At 46.6% G+C, this 17554-nt stretch overlaps 1 protein-coding gene across 1 annotated transcript in view; it reads right to left on the bottom strand.

Moving 5' to 3' along the window:
- TRPM4 (transient receptor potential cation channel subfamily M member 4) overlaps positions 1-16532 on the bottom strand; it is a 163603-nt gene extending 147071 nt beyond the window's left edge. Inside the window, exon 1 of the mRNA XM_040433432.1 lies at positions 16407-16532. Within this exon, the coding sequence (XP_040289366.1) occupies positions 16407-16457 (51 nt within the window). The 5' untranslated portion in view covers positions 16458-16532. The remainder of the gene's footprint in view (positions 1-16406) is intronic.
- Between the last annotated feature and the right edge of the window lie 1022 nt (positions 16533-17554).

A 17554-nucleotide genomic window follows, 5' to 3' on the forward strand; every position in this document is an offset into this window, starting at 1 on the left:
CATTTTCCCCAACTGCCATTGTCACTACCACTGCTCCCACTGCCAATACCATGGCTATGGGTGCCACCACCAACACGGCTATGCATGGGGTCCCCCGCCTTCTCCCGATCCTCCTCTTCAGGGCAGTCCAAACTCTGACTGCTCTCACACAATTCAACAGGGAGACTCTCTTGAATATCTGCCATAGGGCATGGGGAGGATTTGTTACCTCTTCTTACGAAAAAAGAAGGCGCCCCAATAGGAAGGGTCAGTGAAGACAGAGAGGATGGTGTAAGAAATATGATTATCGACAATATTAATATTAAATAAGATAATAATATTGAGCAATAAAAATATTCCTACGTACGTTCTAGGGGACAGTCAGCAAAGAAAGCACACCAACAAAAAGTGTATATTTAAAAAAAAGAAAATATATTATATACAGAGTCAATTATCCAACATTAATATTGATAAGACACGAATAAACCAATTACCATAACATAAAAGAAAACCACGTTAAGCAATAAAACAGATATTTTATAAACCATAACCCAGCCTATATATGTGGGACAGAAAAACAATTAAATCACAAAACTATTTCACTAATTCCCGGACAAAAGAATCCTAGACATAAATCACATAAACAAAACCTGTTAACCACAACATTATTACACAATGCATAATAACCATTCAGTAATGTGGAATCATTGAGTTATAGCTACCAGAATAAGGTTCCTTTTTGAGCTCATAGGCCACCTTCCCCCACTCTCTGACCTGTCCTATGCCATATTTTGCCCATGTTTTATACAATTTTTTGGGGATCTTGGAACTCACTCCCCCTCCCATCAGCAAATATTTCCTACTTCAAATGCCGGTTTCGATCTCTGTGTGTTCCCTCCCAATATGCACCAGGAGAATAAAAGGTGTCACATTTTCCCACACCTTGCATATTATGAAAACTCTATTCTCCCGTCATTTGCACATTGTGATGAGATCACACTGACGAGACATCACGACTGGTTGTGATACAATCTAGTATTCCTATTTGAATGGGAGAGTCTGCCTTTTATATTCAATCAAAGCACTCCCCTGTGTGCAAATAATAGGCGGACAAACGAGTCTCACTTTGACTCTATACTTTCTCACATACAATTCAGCCATTCATTGGTATTATGATCAAGCCTATGAGGAAAAAGTTACTCACGCTACAGAAGAATCTTCAATATATTTGTAGCTTAAGGCTAGGTCTACACGACCACATTTGTCGCGCGACAATTTTTATAATGGCAGTCTATGGTGTCGCACTGCAACATGCTGCGACTGCGACGCAACAGTCGCAGAAAATCCGTTTAAGATGTTTTTTTCTGCGACTGTTGCGTCACAGTCGCAGCATGTCGCATGTTGCAGTGCGACACCATAGACTGCCATTATAAAAATTGTCGCGCGACATTGGTGCAACAAAATGTTGCGCGACAAATGTTGCAGTGTAGTTGTGCCCTATCTGTTGCGCGACAAATGTCGTCGTGTAGACCTAGCCTTTTTCTTCTTGATAAAAGACATATATGGCTCACAGGCACTTGTTGTTCAGAGGACGCTGAGCTGTACCACACTAGTTAATGCGCGACATTTCGGGGGTCACGCCCCCTTACACATGCGTGAACATCAGGTGTAACTAGCAGGCTTAAATGCTCAATACCATGGGTGGGGTGTATTTTTATATTATACGCCCTATTTAGAGAAAATAAAATAGTTACAAAATAACTCACAAAACCACCTTAAAATTACAGATGTCATTTAACCCTTATGGTTTTAATGTCTCCATTTTTGTTATCCATCTAGTTTCATGTTGCAATAATTTGCATTTATTCTCATCTGGAGTTGTTCCTGGTTTAACATATTCTAATACAACCCATTTTATTTCATTCCATCTATGTTTCTTTTCCTGACACTGTTGCAACAATGTGGTTTCCTGGTATTTATTTTTTCTTTTTCTATTCTGCTGTCTGTCGCATCCATGCATCTCCTTATGTTAGATTTATGTTCATTTAGTCTCACACCTATTTCCCTTTTAGTTTGTCCTATGTACCACATGTTGCAAGGACACCTCAATCCATATATATTTTTAGTCATACATGTGGCATAATGGTACATAGGAATTTCATATCCTTTTCTTGGATGGTTAATGTTCTGTCCTCTTAAAATTTGTTTACAGTTCATACAGGATAAACAGGGAAACGTACCCTTTCTTTGAGTAGCTAACAAAGTTTGTCGATCTTTTTTATGTATTTTTTATGTTCCCCTTAATTAGTCTGTTTTCTATTGTTCTTCCTTTCCGATATGCAAACCCAGGTTTGTTTTTGAACAGTCTACCATAATTTTTATCATATTGTAATATGTCCCAATATTTATTGATGTTTTTCTAAATTAATATTGCATGACAATCTTATGTCCCTATATACAACAGATGATCTTTAGTATCCTTTTTAATCTTCTCTGGGAATTTGTTAAACTTCCTTTTTTATATTCTCCATCATATTTTTTGGATAGCCTCGCTTAATAAATTTATGTTGTATAAGTTTTTTCCTGTTTTATATAATCAGTATTCTTTTTCGCTATACGTTTTGCTCTTATCAACTGACCTTTAGGTATACCTTTAAAGGTATGTTGGGCATGGTGTCTAGTGTAGAGTAGGGTATTATTCTTATCTGTAGGCTTTGTATACAATGTAGTATCAAAACCTCCTTCACTGTCCTTAGTTATTTCTACATCTAAGAATTGTATAGTCATAGTGTGATAGTGTAACTGGAATTGAATAGATTCATGGCATGTGTTCAGACAGTCAATAAACGTGAGAAGAGATTGTTCACTATCTTTCCTTAATAGGAAAATATCGTCCACATAGTGTAGCCATGTGGATGTACTTTTTAGTTTTCCAGGATTAAAAATAAAATTATTTTCAAACATAGCCATGAAAATATTAGCAAAACTCGGTGCTGCGGAGGACCCCATCGAAGTCCCCCGCAGCTGCAGGTAATATGCATCGTCGAATCTAAAATAATTTTTGGTTAGGACAAATTCCAAGAGTCCATCTGCCCTCAGGATGCCTTAGAAATGTAAATGATTGTAAACACTACTGTAGACATCCTGATTAACAATACATAAGGCTTCTCTACAACGATTGACCCCAAGAATATTAATTAGAAAACCTTTTCATCTGCTACATCAATGACTCCAGAAATCTGATATAGTTCACTCAATTCATTAAATTATAACTCAACACATAAGACATTTTATATGATCATATCTTACAATTGCACTGAAAGGCTTATCTGGGGCTGCAAGGTGGAGGAGCAGGATTAATGCTATGACTGAGGACTGGAGTGAGCCATCAATCTTAACCTCTATCTCCTCAATGAAAATGTTGCACCTTTCCAAAGCCAGGTAGAACTGTTGGCTACTGCTTCTACTATTACTACTACTACTACTACTTCTGGCTGGATAGCCAGTGCTTCTACTACCCACATTCAGGCTCTGGAAGGACAACGCCTGACCCTAGGTCTTTTGTTTGGAACCCTTCTTTATTCCAGACATTTTGCCTAATGTATAAAGTCAAACAAATTATGGAACGGTTTGAAAGTCTGTTTTCTGGATGCAATTAAATGCCCTTCCCTTTCTATAAACACAATGAAGATTCTGCTATTGACAATTTATTTTGGGAATAATGCAGTAAAGCGCCACTAACAGATTTTGGCCTAGTGTCTTATGTGCGTTCAAATACACAGATTCAGAAAAAAAGCTTTCTCTAATGTAAAACACAAGTTGTCAACCTACTATGCGATTATTCCCCAACCCCCTACACCAGTGGTGGGCAACCTTTTTTTTCAACTGAGCCAAATATCGCCAAAACCACGATTGAAATTTCTTTGGAGAGCCACATTTTTAAAACCTAAAATATTGCGTCAACAGTACCAGTGAGGACTATTAGGGCTCATGCACACGACCGTGTGCCCGCCGTTGCCATATTGCAGGTCTCATACGGCGGGTCCGCAATACACGGGCACTGGCCGTGTGCAGCCCGCATCAAGGACCCATTCACTTCAATGGGTCCAGGATCCGGAATATGAGTGCTACAGAGTGCTTCCGTGGAGCTTCTGGCTGTGCCTCCGCACCGCAAAAAAGTAGCGCATGCACTACTTTTTCGCGGTGCGGAGGCACAGCCAGAAGCACCACGGAAGCACACTGTAGCACTCATATCCCCGATCCTGGACCCATTGAAGTGAATGGGTCCATGATGCGGGCTGCACACGGCCAGTGCCCGTGTATTGCGGACCCGCCGTATGAGACCTGCAATATGGCAACGGCGGGCACACGGTCGTGTGCATGAGCCCTAATAGTCCTCACTGGTACACTGGCATCATGGACCCATTCACTTTAGCATGCGCTACTTTTTTGCGGTGCGGGCAGTCGGATGCGGATCGTGAACCCCATTCAAGTGAATGGGTCCGCGATCCTCATGCAGCTGCCCCATGGTCTGTGTCCGTGCATTGCGGACGGACCGCTATTTGCGGTCCAGAGCACAGGCACGGCGCCCTTACATTCGTGGGCATGAGCCCAGAGTGTGTTTTTACATACTTTTATATGTACTTTCTTTTATTTGGATCTTGATTATTATTTCATTTAATCTTTATAATTTTTTACTTTTATTAAACGCACTTATGGGGGATATCTGTGGATGACGCACTTATGGGGGATATCTGTGGATGACGCACTTATGGGGGATATCTGTGGATGACACACTTATGGGGGATATCTGTGGATGACACACTTATGGGGGATATCTGTGGATGACGCACATATGGGGGATATCTGTGGATGACGCACTTATGGGGGATATCTGTGGATGACGCACTTATGGGGGATATCTGTGGATGACGCACTTATGGGGGATATCTGTGGAGGGCGCACTTATGGGGGATATCTGTGGAGGGCGCACTTATGGGGGATATCTGTGGATGACGCACCTATGGGGGATATCTGTGGATGACGCACCTATGGGGGATATCTGTGGATGACACATATATAGCATAAGATGCTATATAAGTGCCCTCCACAGATATCCCCCATAAGTGCCCTCCACAGATATCCCCCATAAGTGCCCTCCAGTAAGTAAAGTAATGTATTAGTGGGGGGAAGGGAGGAGGCACATGAAATACATGAAGCCCACGGGGGCACTCGGGAAAGCGGCATTTGATATTTGCCATTCGGTGTTCTTGGAAAGGAGGGTGACCACTTTTTTGCGCGCAGTAATGGCGGACATATTGCTTAAGACTCATAGTCATTGGTTATTATTTTTAAACTTTTATTTTTGAAGAAAATTTTCCACAGCTCACAGAACATTTTCCACAGCTCACAGAACATTTTCCCTCAGAGCCTATGTTCATTTTTGAGGGCTATTTTCCCTCAGCACAGTTCAGTCATTAATCCCAATTCATCCCTGTTTACTAAAACTTCCCCCGACGTTAGTCTCCACACCTCCCCATTGACTGCGACCTTCATCTGTATTATAAAGTACTGTAGAGGGCCCGGCCAGAGGCTATTCAAAACTCACCGCACGTCCGCACAGTCACTGCCGCCTGCTGCTTCTGAGTGTCTGACTGGGAGGGATCCGGAGATGCACGGAAACCACGACTCCGGGCGGCTCCTCCTCACTCTCCTCTGACACACGTGAGCTGCCTACTGCGCTGCGCCGTGCGCACTGCCCCCGGCACTGTTAGATCACATTTTGAATAGGAGGCGGTGGGGGGGCCGGGGGCCCCCCTGGCTCAGGGGCCCGGTCGCAATTGCGACCGCTGCGACCCCTGTAGCTACGCCACTGCATCTCACCCTCCGTCATGCGCCTGCTGCCCCGCCTGCCTGCTTCATTCATAAAGTGGAAGGAGCAGACAGACGGGGCAGGAGGCGCATGACGGACATTTTGCAAGCTTGAGCGGCGCGATATGGCTGCGCGGCCGCCCACCCGCCAGCCCGCACGAAAGAGCCGCATTCAAGGATAAAAAGAGCCGCATGTGGCTCGCGAGCCGCGGCTTGCCGACCACTGCCCTACACCAATACTTGAACTGTCTGGAGATGTCCTGCAAAAGAGTTGGGACTATTGTTTGATGTGTGTTCACATAGCGATTTAAAGCAGTAGTTGTATTGTGTGATTGTAAAACATCCGTTGCACACTTGCATTATGATTTTATTACAAGACCCGGAGGCTCGTATTGCTATTCTCCTTCTTTACTCTGACCAATAGCAGCAAAGACAAAAATATTGAAACATTTGAACAGCCCCTCCCCATAGTCCTAGTATAACAGGCCACACTTCCTGTAAATCCTCCTCTTTCTTTGCTGCTGACCGCAGAGATAAGTACCTATGATATATGTGGGATTATTATTATTACCTTTATGTAGTTTTTTCCCCCCTTTTTTTGGGTTTATGGGATATACTGTTGTTTCAGGTTTGATTTACAGGCTCTCCCCTATTTCTTGTGCCGTTTAACCCCTTGACACATCTCTGGTGTCCCTGTTATTCAGGAGAACCCCCCTATATACCGATTATCTCCTTTTGGGGTTATGTATCCCCTTCTGTCTGTCCCTTCCTAGTTGGTGATTGTCTTTTTCGCTCTGACTGAGTTTTTCCTCAGTCCCTTCAATCTGCTTGCTCCCCCACGGTCCCCCCTCCTCCCTCGGCTGTTTTTCGCGCCGCGGCTCACCTCTTATCTTGCCGCCGGCTCTCCTGCTTGCTGCGCTTCGCTCCGCCCGAGATCTCGCGAGATCTCGGGCGCTTCCGCTTCCGGTTTTCTCAGTGCGGCGCTCCGGAGTCTCGGCGACACTGCCCTGCATCTGCTCTCCAGCTCCTGTGTATTCGGCGGCCTCTGCTGCTCTCCGGCTCCTTTCCTCTTAAGGTTTTTCAATCCCCACTTTAGCTTCTCCCTGGCTGGGGAAAATCCTCACCAGCGGAGCTCATAGGATAGGATTCTAGTTATAAATTAACCCTATCACTACCAATATTGAGGCAGGCTGTGTTATCATGCCTAATACAAGCCACAGTGGGCAAGGCCCTAGTGAGGAGGACATGCCTCAAGTTGATTTAACCCCTTCTGGGGAAGTTTGTGACACAGTGATGTCCCCTGTGGATCAATCCCTGGCTTTTCAAAACACATTATCAAATGTGATTGCTGCGGCTATGGGATCAATGACCTCTGTCATTTCCCAGTCCATTGCCCAGGCCCTTGCTACCCATCCAGCTGCCTCTCCCACCCCACAGCCCGCTACGGTTTCTAAACCAGCCGGACCAGGGCCATCAGCCTCCAGAAAACGCATGACTGGTGACGATGTTTCCACCAATGTTGGCGCGCTAGGTCCGCGCAAAAGAGCCTGTACGCGTCAGGCAGAACGTACGCGAAACTGGAAATGTGCTAGAGCACAGCAGGATACAGCTTCCGACTGTGAAGTCGGTTCTGATGAGGAGGCTTTAGACGACGCCTATGAGGAGGCAGAGGACGACCCTTCTGGGGTCATAGATTCTAACCCCTTACCTGGGTGTAGCTCCATGGTTTCGGCAGCAGATGTTTTCCCTGCTTCGTTGACAGATCCCTCAGGGGAACCTCTGTTTGACCCGGATTCCCTCCACCACCATCGGTCGGCGGAGTGGTTGCCAATGGATCACGCATCCAAATATTTGGAGGCCCGCGTGCGTTGCCCCCTCTCCAAAGAGGCGCGCAACAAACTTAGGGCAGAATGCCCCAGGCCCATAGTTCCCAACAGGGTTTGTGAGACTCCAGCGGTAGACCCCAAAATGACCCAATTCCTCACCAAATCTGGGTGGAATCCGAGGAAGGGTTTGGAGTCGGCCCTGCGCGCTTGTCAGGACAAGGTCCTGGACATATTTGGCCCCCTGGCAAAGATCTTCGACTTGGCCGAAGCTGCCAAGGCTGAGGGTAGGCAGGTAGACCCTCTAGAGCTGCGCGAGTGGGTGCAGCGCGCAATTTGCGTAGCAGGAAACGTGAACACGTCCCTGGCTATTGAACGGCGCAAGGCCATCCTTTTTAAAATTGAGCCAAAACTCTCCAACTTGGCGCTTACCGAAGCCGGTAAGGAGGCCCAGGGCCTGCTCTTTGGCGAGTCCTTTATCAAGGACTTAGGACGATTCGTCGGTGCTTTTACTGCACTCGACAAAGCCCAAAGTTCAATGAAACGGGTGTTTCATGGTAGGGTCTCTACCAGGGCCGGCAGTTTCAGGGGCCGCCTGTCCGGCCGTGCCCACTTTCAAGCCCGTGGTTCCGGCCGAGGCTCCTTCGCCCAGAGACCTGCATTCCAGGACCAAAGGCGAGAGACACCATCCTTTTTCCCTTCCCGGGGAGGATCCTGGAGACCTAGAGGATACAGAGGACACCCTGGTTCCAGACGTCCCTACGGTAAGACCAATGCCTCATGTCAATTCTTTAACTGTTTGCGTAGGGGGCAGACTCCGGCTCTTTTCTCAAGCTTGGTCACGTATCACCTCGGACCAATGGATTCTTTCCACGGTCAGGGGTTTCCACATAGAGCTGACGTCCTCTCATTTACCCATTCCGCCCCCACACCCTGCAGTGCTGTCGGTAGAAAACCGCTTACTGGTGGACTCAGAGTTATCAGATCTCTGCCGCAAAGGGGCCATAGAGCTGGCACCGGCATCCCCGGGTGCGATAATCAGCAACATCTTCTTGGTGGCGAAAAAAGGGGGCCAGCTGCGGCCTGTCATCAATTTACGCGCCCTCAACGCGTTCGTCAGGTACCGCCATTTCAAGATGGAAGGCATCCATCTACTTCGGGACCTCCTTCAGGTGGGCGATTGGATGGTCAAGTTGGACCTGAAGGACGCTTATCTTACCGTCCCTGTCGAGGACGCGTCCAGGAACCTTCTATGCTTCTCTTGGAAGGACAGGATTTGGCGGTTTACTTGCCTCCCTTTCGGTCTCTCTTCAGCTCCATGGTGCTTCACCAAGCTGATGCGCCCGGCCGTGGCCTGGCTGCGCAGTCGGGGAGTTCGCCTCATCGTCTATCTGGACGACATCCTGATCATGGCACAGGACCATTCGGTGTTACTGAATCACCTTCGCTGGACAATGGATCTCCTGTCGGATCTGGGTTTCCTCCTCAATCAGGAGAAGTCCTGTCTCACTCCGGCGCGCAAGATGGAGTTCCTGGGGTTTCTGGTGGATTCCACGGCAGGAACTCTCAGCCTACCACCGGCCAAGGTCCGGTCCATACGGAAGGAATTGTGCAGAGCCAAGTCATCTTCCCAGATCCCTTTGCGCCAACTAGCAAGGATCATAGGCCTTCTGGCCTCATCCATTCAGGCGGTCTTCCCGGCCCCACTACATTACCGGGCTCTCCAACGACTGAAGATCTCCCACCTGCGGACGGGGGCTTCCTATGCGGATTGGATTTCCCTGGACGAGGAAACCAAGGAGGAGCTATCCTGGTGGATCCTCAATTTGCAGGCTTGGAATGGCAAGGCCATTTTCGGTCATCGTCCGGACTTCGTGGTAGATTCGGATGCCAGCCTGTCGGGTTGGGGTGCTCATTGCGAGGGGATCTCAACCGGAGGCGGCTGGTCAGCGGACGAAGCGGGATTCCACATCAATGCGCTGGAACTGTTGGCAGGTTCGTTTGCAATCAAGAGTTTCACGAGAGACACGGCCAAAGCCTGCATTCAACTTCGCATGGACAACGTGTCGGCAGTGCGTTACATCAATGGCATGGGCGGAACCCGTTCCACCATTCTATCTCGGTTGGCGAAGGATTTCTGGGACTACTGCCTGGACAAGGAGTTGATTGTCTTGGCAGAATATCTTCCAGGCGTCCAGAACTTTCGGGCGGACTGGAGCTCTCGATATCTCTCCGACTCCAGCGACTGGCAGTTAGATCCAGCGGTGTTCCGTTCATTAACATCTCTGTGGGGTCCTTGCTGTATCGACCTGTTTGCCTCCCGCCTGAACACGCAGCTGCCACGTTTCTACAGTTGGCGCCCGGACCCGGAGGCCGAAGCGGTAGACGCGTTCCTACAGGATTGGTCCAGGGGCCTGCTGTACGCATTTCCTCCTTTCCAGCTGATTCCCAGGACCCTGATTCAAGTACGCCGTCATGCAGCGGATCTGGTTCTTCTGGTCCCGTTTTGGAATTCCCAGTCGTGGTTTTCCTCACCTTCTGGAGATGATGATAGAGACCCCGTGCCTGCTCCCGACATCTCAGACTCTCCTCCGAGGTCCGAATCACCAACCACACCCTCTTCTCCTGGACGGATCCCTGCGCCTGTTGGCATGTCGAATTTCAGGGGACCCTGGGAGGTCCCGGGAGTTTCGGGAACAGCTAGAGTCCTCTTGGAGAACGCTTGGGCCCCAGGAACCAGAAGATCTTACAGATCTGCCTGGGGATCTTGGGATCGCTGGTGCGTGGCTAGGGACTTGGATCCCGTTTCGGCACCTGTGACAGAGATTTTGCATTTCCTGTCTTCTCTTTTCGACCAGGGTAAGGCCTATCGCACGATCAGCCTTTTCAGATCGGCCATTTCTGCGTCCCATCAGGGATTTGATGGTACTCCCGCGGGCCAACATCCTTTGGTATGCCGTCTCTTGCGGGGCTCTCGGATGTCTCGTCCTCCTAGGCCTAGATTTTCTTCTACTTGGGACGTGTCTTGTGTCCTTTCCTTTTTGTCTTCTTGGCCTCAGAATACAGACCTTTCCTTAAGGCAACTGTCGGCGAAGCTTGTCACTCTTTTCTGTCTAATTTCCTGCAAGCGGGTGTCCGACGTCCGGGCTTTGGATTATGATGCCCGCTCGTACACTCCGGAGGGGGTCTCTTTTGACATCTCTAGGAGGACCAAGACTCACATTCGTTCAGTCGCTTATCCTGCCTTCCCGGCCTCGCCTTCTCTTTGTCCGGTGGAATGCCTCAAGGAATATGAAGCTCGCACGTCACTTCATCGTTCGCGAGAATTTTCTCATCTCTTCCTCTCTACCATTCGTCCTTTTGCCCCAGTGACCACTCCCACGCTGGCTAGGTGGATGAAGTGGATCATGGAATTGGCGGGCGTGGACACTTCTATTTTTCGGCCCATTCCGCTAGGGGGGCATCTGCTACCTCTTTGGCGGTTTCTGGCGCCAGACTGGAGGACATTTTAAAATTGGCGGACTGGTCCAGAGTATCCACGTTCAGGGAATTTTATTTTCGGCCAGGTCCTCACGTTTTTTCATCGATCATTGAGAATTTATCTTAAACTTTGAACTTGCAATACGAGCCTCCGGGTCTTGTAATAAAATCAGGTGATTTTCCTATTTCATGACGTAAAGTCATGATTTTATTAAAGACACGGAGGCGAGTATTGCCCACCCTATGGTCCCTCCCTATATGTATGTTTATTATTATGAAGGATGTTTTTTCCGAAAGATATTATTGATTTGTGGTCATAATGCATGTTGTTTTAACTCTATGAGTTTTTCCTGAGTAGGTTTGTCGCAACCAGTTGATTTTGGATACCATGTCCCTATTGGTTTCTATCATTCTCTGTTTTTCACCTTTTCAGGTTGAGACCGGCCTGGTGTGCTGCATCCATTTGTTTACGTCGTCGACAGTTCGGTTCCAGACGATCGTTTGATATGGACAGGACGAGGAGCATCCTGCGGTGTTGTTCCAGTTTCGCTTCCGGACGGAAGGCGGTGGTTGTTCCTTGATGTTCTGGGACTCTTGGTTTTCCGGTTCAGTTGGAATTTCGGTTTCGTGTTACAAAGAAAGAGGAGGATTTACAGGAAGTGTGGCCTGTTATACTAGGACTATGGGGAGGGGCTGTTCAAATGTTTCAATATTTTTGTCTTTGCTGCTATTGGTCAGAGTAAAGAAGGAGAATAGCAATACTCGCCTCCGTGTCTTTAATAAAATCATGACTTTACGTCATGAAATAGGAAAATCACCTGATTATTCTCCCTCCCCCACACACACAAACATTTCAACTGTGCAGGGAAGGTGGTTTGATTTCTGTGCACGATGTAATTTGCATTTAATTTCCCTGGTAGAAAAACTGCGTTATTGCAATGTTTTTGCTATAGGACATCACTTGCTTTTTGGTTTTGGGAGTGGGCGTGTATACCTTCCCTGGTTCAGGTCTAAGAGTCCCTCCACCCACTCGGTGTCCGAGGTACTGTACCTCTGTCAGGGCTATATGACACTTCCCAGGCTTGATTGTCAGACCTGCGGTTTGGATTCGCCGGAGCACCTGTGACAGGTGGGTCAGGTGATCCTCTCAGGTGTGACTGAACACCGCAATGTCATCCAGGTAAACCCTTTAAACTCCTCGAGCAGCTGTTTAACCAAGCACTGGAAAGTGGCATGACTACGTATTCATAAAGCCCAAAAGGAGTGATAAAGGCTGATCTCTCCTGGGCTTCTTTGGACATGGGGATTTGCCAATATCTCCTACTCAATTCCATAATTGTGATGTACTTGGCACTGGCGAGCTGATCCAGTAACTCATCTATGCGGGGCATCGGGAAAGCATCAAACACGGTGATGGCATTCTATTTTCTGTAATCCCCACAAAAATGGGTCTTCCGATCTTTCTTGGGGATGAGGACTACAGGTGAGGTCCACGCACTATGTGTCTTCTGGATCACGCTCAGGCCTAACATCTCCTCTATCTCCCTCTTCATCTCAGCCCACACCTCTAAGGAGACTTGATAGACTGATTGCCAGATTGGGTGGTGAATGATCTCCCGTGTCCATGTGGTGGAAGGCGAGCTGGGTTTTCCCTGATTTCCCTGTGAAGGTGGCTAAGAGAGGGTTAAATATCTCCCACAGCTGGAATGTCTACATCAGAGGAGATGTTACTGAATGTACTAGGTATGAGGTGCTGTATTCTCCTGTATGACCAGACATGCAGAACCAAATACTAAAGTGTAGCACAAAATACTGACCCACTGTAGCATTGCTGTCCCTATCCATGTGTGTTAGCCCCATCTACTTGAGTTGACCCTGTCTACTCATGCTGGCCACACCTTCTGTCAATTTCAGCCCACCTAAATAATGAGATCACTTTAAATTCCGAGACAACCCCTGTGACAGCACAGGAAGAAGCAAGAAAAGGGTGAGTATTGATTCTTTAGTTTTTAACATAGACAACTCCTTTAGTCCCTTAGTGACCATGACCACCAATACGCCTTTGGCTGCCCATGCAGTGGAGAGTGTGGGTTCGGCTTTCACATGAGAGCCGGTCCCCTGCTCCAACAGACTGGACTGGCAGGAGCATCAATCTGGGCTGTTTAACCCTTTATATGCTTTATATGAAGAAGAGTCCAGGTGCTGAACTGGTCTGCCTGCAATAAAAATCATTTGGAACATCATGAAACAAAAAATCTGGCAAAGAAGACCCAGGACTGTTGAGCAGCTAGAATCCTACATCAGACACATCAGATAAGAATAGGATGACATTCCTCACCCAAAACTCCATCAATTGGTCTCTTTACTTCCAAGACGCTTACAGACTATTGATTAAAGAAGAGGGTATGCTACACAATGGTAGAGATGCGTTGCTGTCATCAAGTTCTAAATAATTTTTTTTCCAAAAATGATATAAAAATGTTTAATAACAAGCAATCAAAGTGTTATGTACCCCAAAATGATCCTAATGAAAACTGCAAGTCGCCCCGCAAAAATCAACCCTTCACACAGCTCCATAGAAAGAAAAATAAAAAAGCAACCATTGCAATACTTCCATGAGTAAAAAACAGGGTTGGAGCATTCATGCAGTAAATCACAGCAGGTGTAGCAGGGACGGCCGTTTCTTGCTGGACTAGCGCTTCATCTGGCCACTGGCCAGATGAAGCGCTAGTCCAGTGCAAAACGGCCGTCCCTGCTACACCTGCTGTGATTTACTGCATGAATGCTCCAACCCTGTTTTTTACTCATGGAAGAATAAAGTGAGTGAATTTTTCTACAGTGGTGAGTGCCGCCTTCTTTTCTTTCTACGTTTGAACCTTTGATACTTTTTTATGGCTGAGCACCACCGTTACTGCTTAGTGCGGATTAACACACGTGGCAGTGCCAACCAGCTCTGTACTCTTACTCATATAAAACCATTGCAATACAGTGCTTCCACAGCTAGCAATGCATCCCTTTAGATAGCCATACGCTAGTTAAAAATTAGTTTCATTTGTGTCTACTGATGAAATTGGACCAACCATCCAACAGAAACGCGTCGGGACCAATCTCATTGTTTCATCTATCACTATTACTTACAGGACCAATGCCTCGCTGGAACCACCTGCATTAGGGCTGCAATATGGTATCCTAGCCAGGCTCAGACTGGCCCACAGGGTAACAGGTGAATCCCCTGGTGGGCCCCTGAGAAAGGTGGGCCCCTAGTCTCCCATCCCTTGCATAAGTGGCACACAACACAGTAGACTTACTGTACTACATGCATATATTCAATGTACAGCACCTCAACCAGCCTATGTTCATATAAAACACTTGATAGATTATTAAAGAAACTCCCCAGTTTATTATTATAGACACTATCAGAGCTGAGATGACTTCTAGGTATAGAGAGAAGCTGGCCAGGGACCCACATATTCAATCATCTAGTAGCATCTTCTGCTGTTGCGACGTCCGACAGCGGCAAAGGGTCCCTTTAAGAAGTATTCGTGACGCCAGTTGCAGTGAAGCAACAACGGGACAGAGTCCCTTTAAGAAATTGTGTTGGTGGTGGTACCCAGGTGCAGGAATGGCCAAGTGGTATAGGGTGGCCTACAATGTCCCTTACTGTTTTGTATGTGTCACTGTGCTCCTACCTGGAAATGCTGGACCCCAGGCGTCTTCCGAAGCAGTAAAAGAGGAAAAGTTAACTTGGGGATGAAGAATAAATTGAGTCCAGACCTTGTGATGAAGTTGAAAAGCAGCTTTACTTTGCATAAACCTTTCTCCAAACGATTTACAGACTTTATCTTGGTTCCAGCAGGCTTTAGCGTCAAAACTGTGGCAGGCAAAATCCTCTCTGCTACATCTGTTGCTCCCTGGCTCTGCTGTACTGACAGGCTGGCTATAGAACTCAGCTTCTTATTTATGCTGTACTTCACTTTGTAATCTGGTCTGTTTCTAGATTTGTCCAGGGAAAACTCCTCCTTGCTTCTGAGGCTTTAAGCTGTGGCCTCCATGTCCAGCAGAGCTGAAGGTGCTCTAGCTGGCTTGCCTTGCTTAGCTGGGGCATGTCCAACGGCGACGTGCCCTGCCCTTGCTTCCTTCCCCTAGCATGGGTTAATCTAGACTGCTCCTAATTAACTAGTCCCCTCCCCTCCTTAGAGGGAAAGTTAGAATTGAAAGAAGGGTTCCATTCTCTCTAACTGTAGCTCTGCCATGCTTGCTGCCACCTACTGGTGAACCAGGTAAATTACACTTGAACATAACAGTTGCAAAATAGGAAATGCACAGTGTTTGGACCTGAAATAAATACACACGATGACATGAGGTTAACCAATAAAGACAGTAGCGATGTGCAAAGGCGGTAATGCCACTCTGGGGCGTTACTCTGTGTGAGCAGGTAATATTTGAATGTATCCGTATGGTGGGCCCCCAAAATAAATTTTACTGGTAGGCCCTAGGCACCCCAGTTCTATACTGATCCTAGCTATTGATTAGGGAGGGTCCAGAGGGGTCACCCCTTTCGGGGTGGGTGCTCTGACTAAACTGGACAATTAGCTTAGTCGAGGCCAAGTAGGGGCACACTAGGGTTGTCACCCAGGTCTGCCTGGCTTTACCCCTCTAAAAAATCTCTCCCGCTTGCCTCAAACTATACAAGCTGCATCTGGTAAGACTGTTCATTTTTAAGTGCACTGGCTCACTGTCCGGCACTTCAGTAAGTTTGGGTTTTTGTGCCCTCTGTTTGCTAGACTTCCAAGTACAGATAATTGTATTTCTGATAGCCAACGATTACTTTGGCGGTGTCTGTTACATTGAGATAAAGAAGGCTCTGCTGCATTGGGCAAACTCAGTCTGCCGTATAAAAAAAAAAACAGGCTGAAACACAATCTGGTTTCTACAGGCAGTTTTGGAAATCAAAGTCAGGAGTGAATAAAAAAAAAAGAGAAGATCTGTCCCTAATACTTTCTCTCCTTTTAAGAAACACTACTGATTTTGGCTTCCAAAACTGCATCAGGAAACCTGACCGTATGGCTGAACCCTAGGTACTTGTGATAAGCAAAGCCTTGTGCCATCTGACAGACCCAAAACTGCTACGTCCAAAAAACTCTACTGAATCCAAGAAGCTAAGTTCTGCTCCATCTGACATCTAAGCTTAACTGCATCTTTATGTCTGTATAACATTTATCATTTTAAGTTGCTTTCAATCAGTTCTCCTACCTGGCCAAAGAAGCTGTGCCAAAATATATGATCAGCCATGGTTTTGTACATCTCCAGTTCTCATGCACTGCAGTTGGAGGATAAAGAGGCAAATATCAGGTCCATCTGATGAATAATGGTGAGCTCCTTTTGCATTAAGATGTATTATGTGTGCCCTCGATTTTTCATGTAGGAATTAGGGAGGATTCAATCATACCTGGGATCCACCAATGTTAGTCAATGTGAAGCACCTCCTTTTGTTCCAGCATGCAATATCATGCCAGTCGTAAATCACATTGTCCTCTTGAGGCAACTTGTACAATAGAAAGGTACAGATAATATCTAGTAATTAGGAGTATTACAACTCCAGATCATGTTACAGCAATAAGCAGATGATTCAAAGCTCCCAATCTGATAAATAAAACCACAACGCAGATGTAAAACAGTCTTACATGGACAGCCGATTGTATTACTACAATGAGAACTGTGTAAGGGCTCATGCACATGACCATTGCGGTTTTTACGGATCGCAAAAGTCCACATTTTGTGGAACAAATGTCCGGCCCCTAATAGAACAGTCCCGTCCTTGTCCATACTGCGGATAATAATAGATCATGTTGTATTTTTTTACGGGACCTTGGAATGGACATACACTGTGTACAGAATTATTACGCAAATTAGTATTTTGACCACATCATCCTCTTTATGCATGTTGTCTTACCCCAAGCTGTATAGGCTCGAAAGCCTACTACCAATTAAGCATATTAGGTGATGTGCATCTCTGTAATGAGAAGGGGTGTGGTCTAATGACATCAACACCCTATATTAGGTGTGCATAATTATTAGGCAACTTCCTTTCCTTTGGCAAAATGGGTCAAAAGAAGGACTTGACAGGCTCAGAAAAGTCAAAAATAGTGAGATATCTTGCAGAGGGATGCAGCACTCTTAAAATTGCAAAGCTTCTGAAGCGTGATCATCGAACAATCAAGCGTTTCATTCAAAATAGTCAACAGGGTCGCAAGAAGCGTGTGGAAAAACCAAGGCGCAAAATAACTGCCCCTGAACTGAGAAAAGTCAAGCGTGCAGCTGCCAAGATGCCTCTTGCCACCAGTTTGGCCATATTTCAGAGCTGCAACATCACTGGAGTGCCCAAAAGCACAAGGTGTGCA

The sequence above is a fragment of the Bufo bufo genome, chromosome 1, assembly GCF_905171765.1.
Source record: "Bufo bufo chromosome 1, aBufBuf1.1, whole genome shotgun sequence".
Lineage (NCBI taxonomy): Eukaryota > Metazoa > Chordata > Amphibia > Anura > Bufonidae > Bufo > Bufo bufo.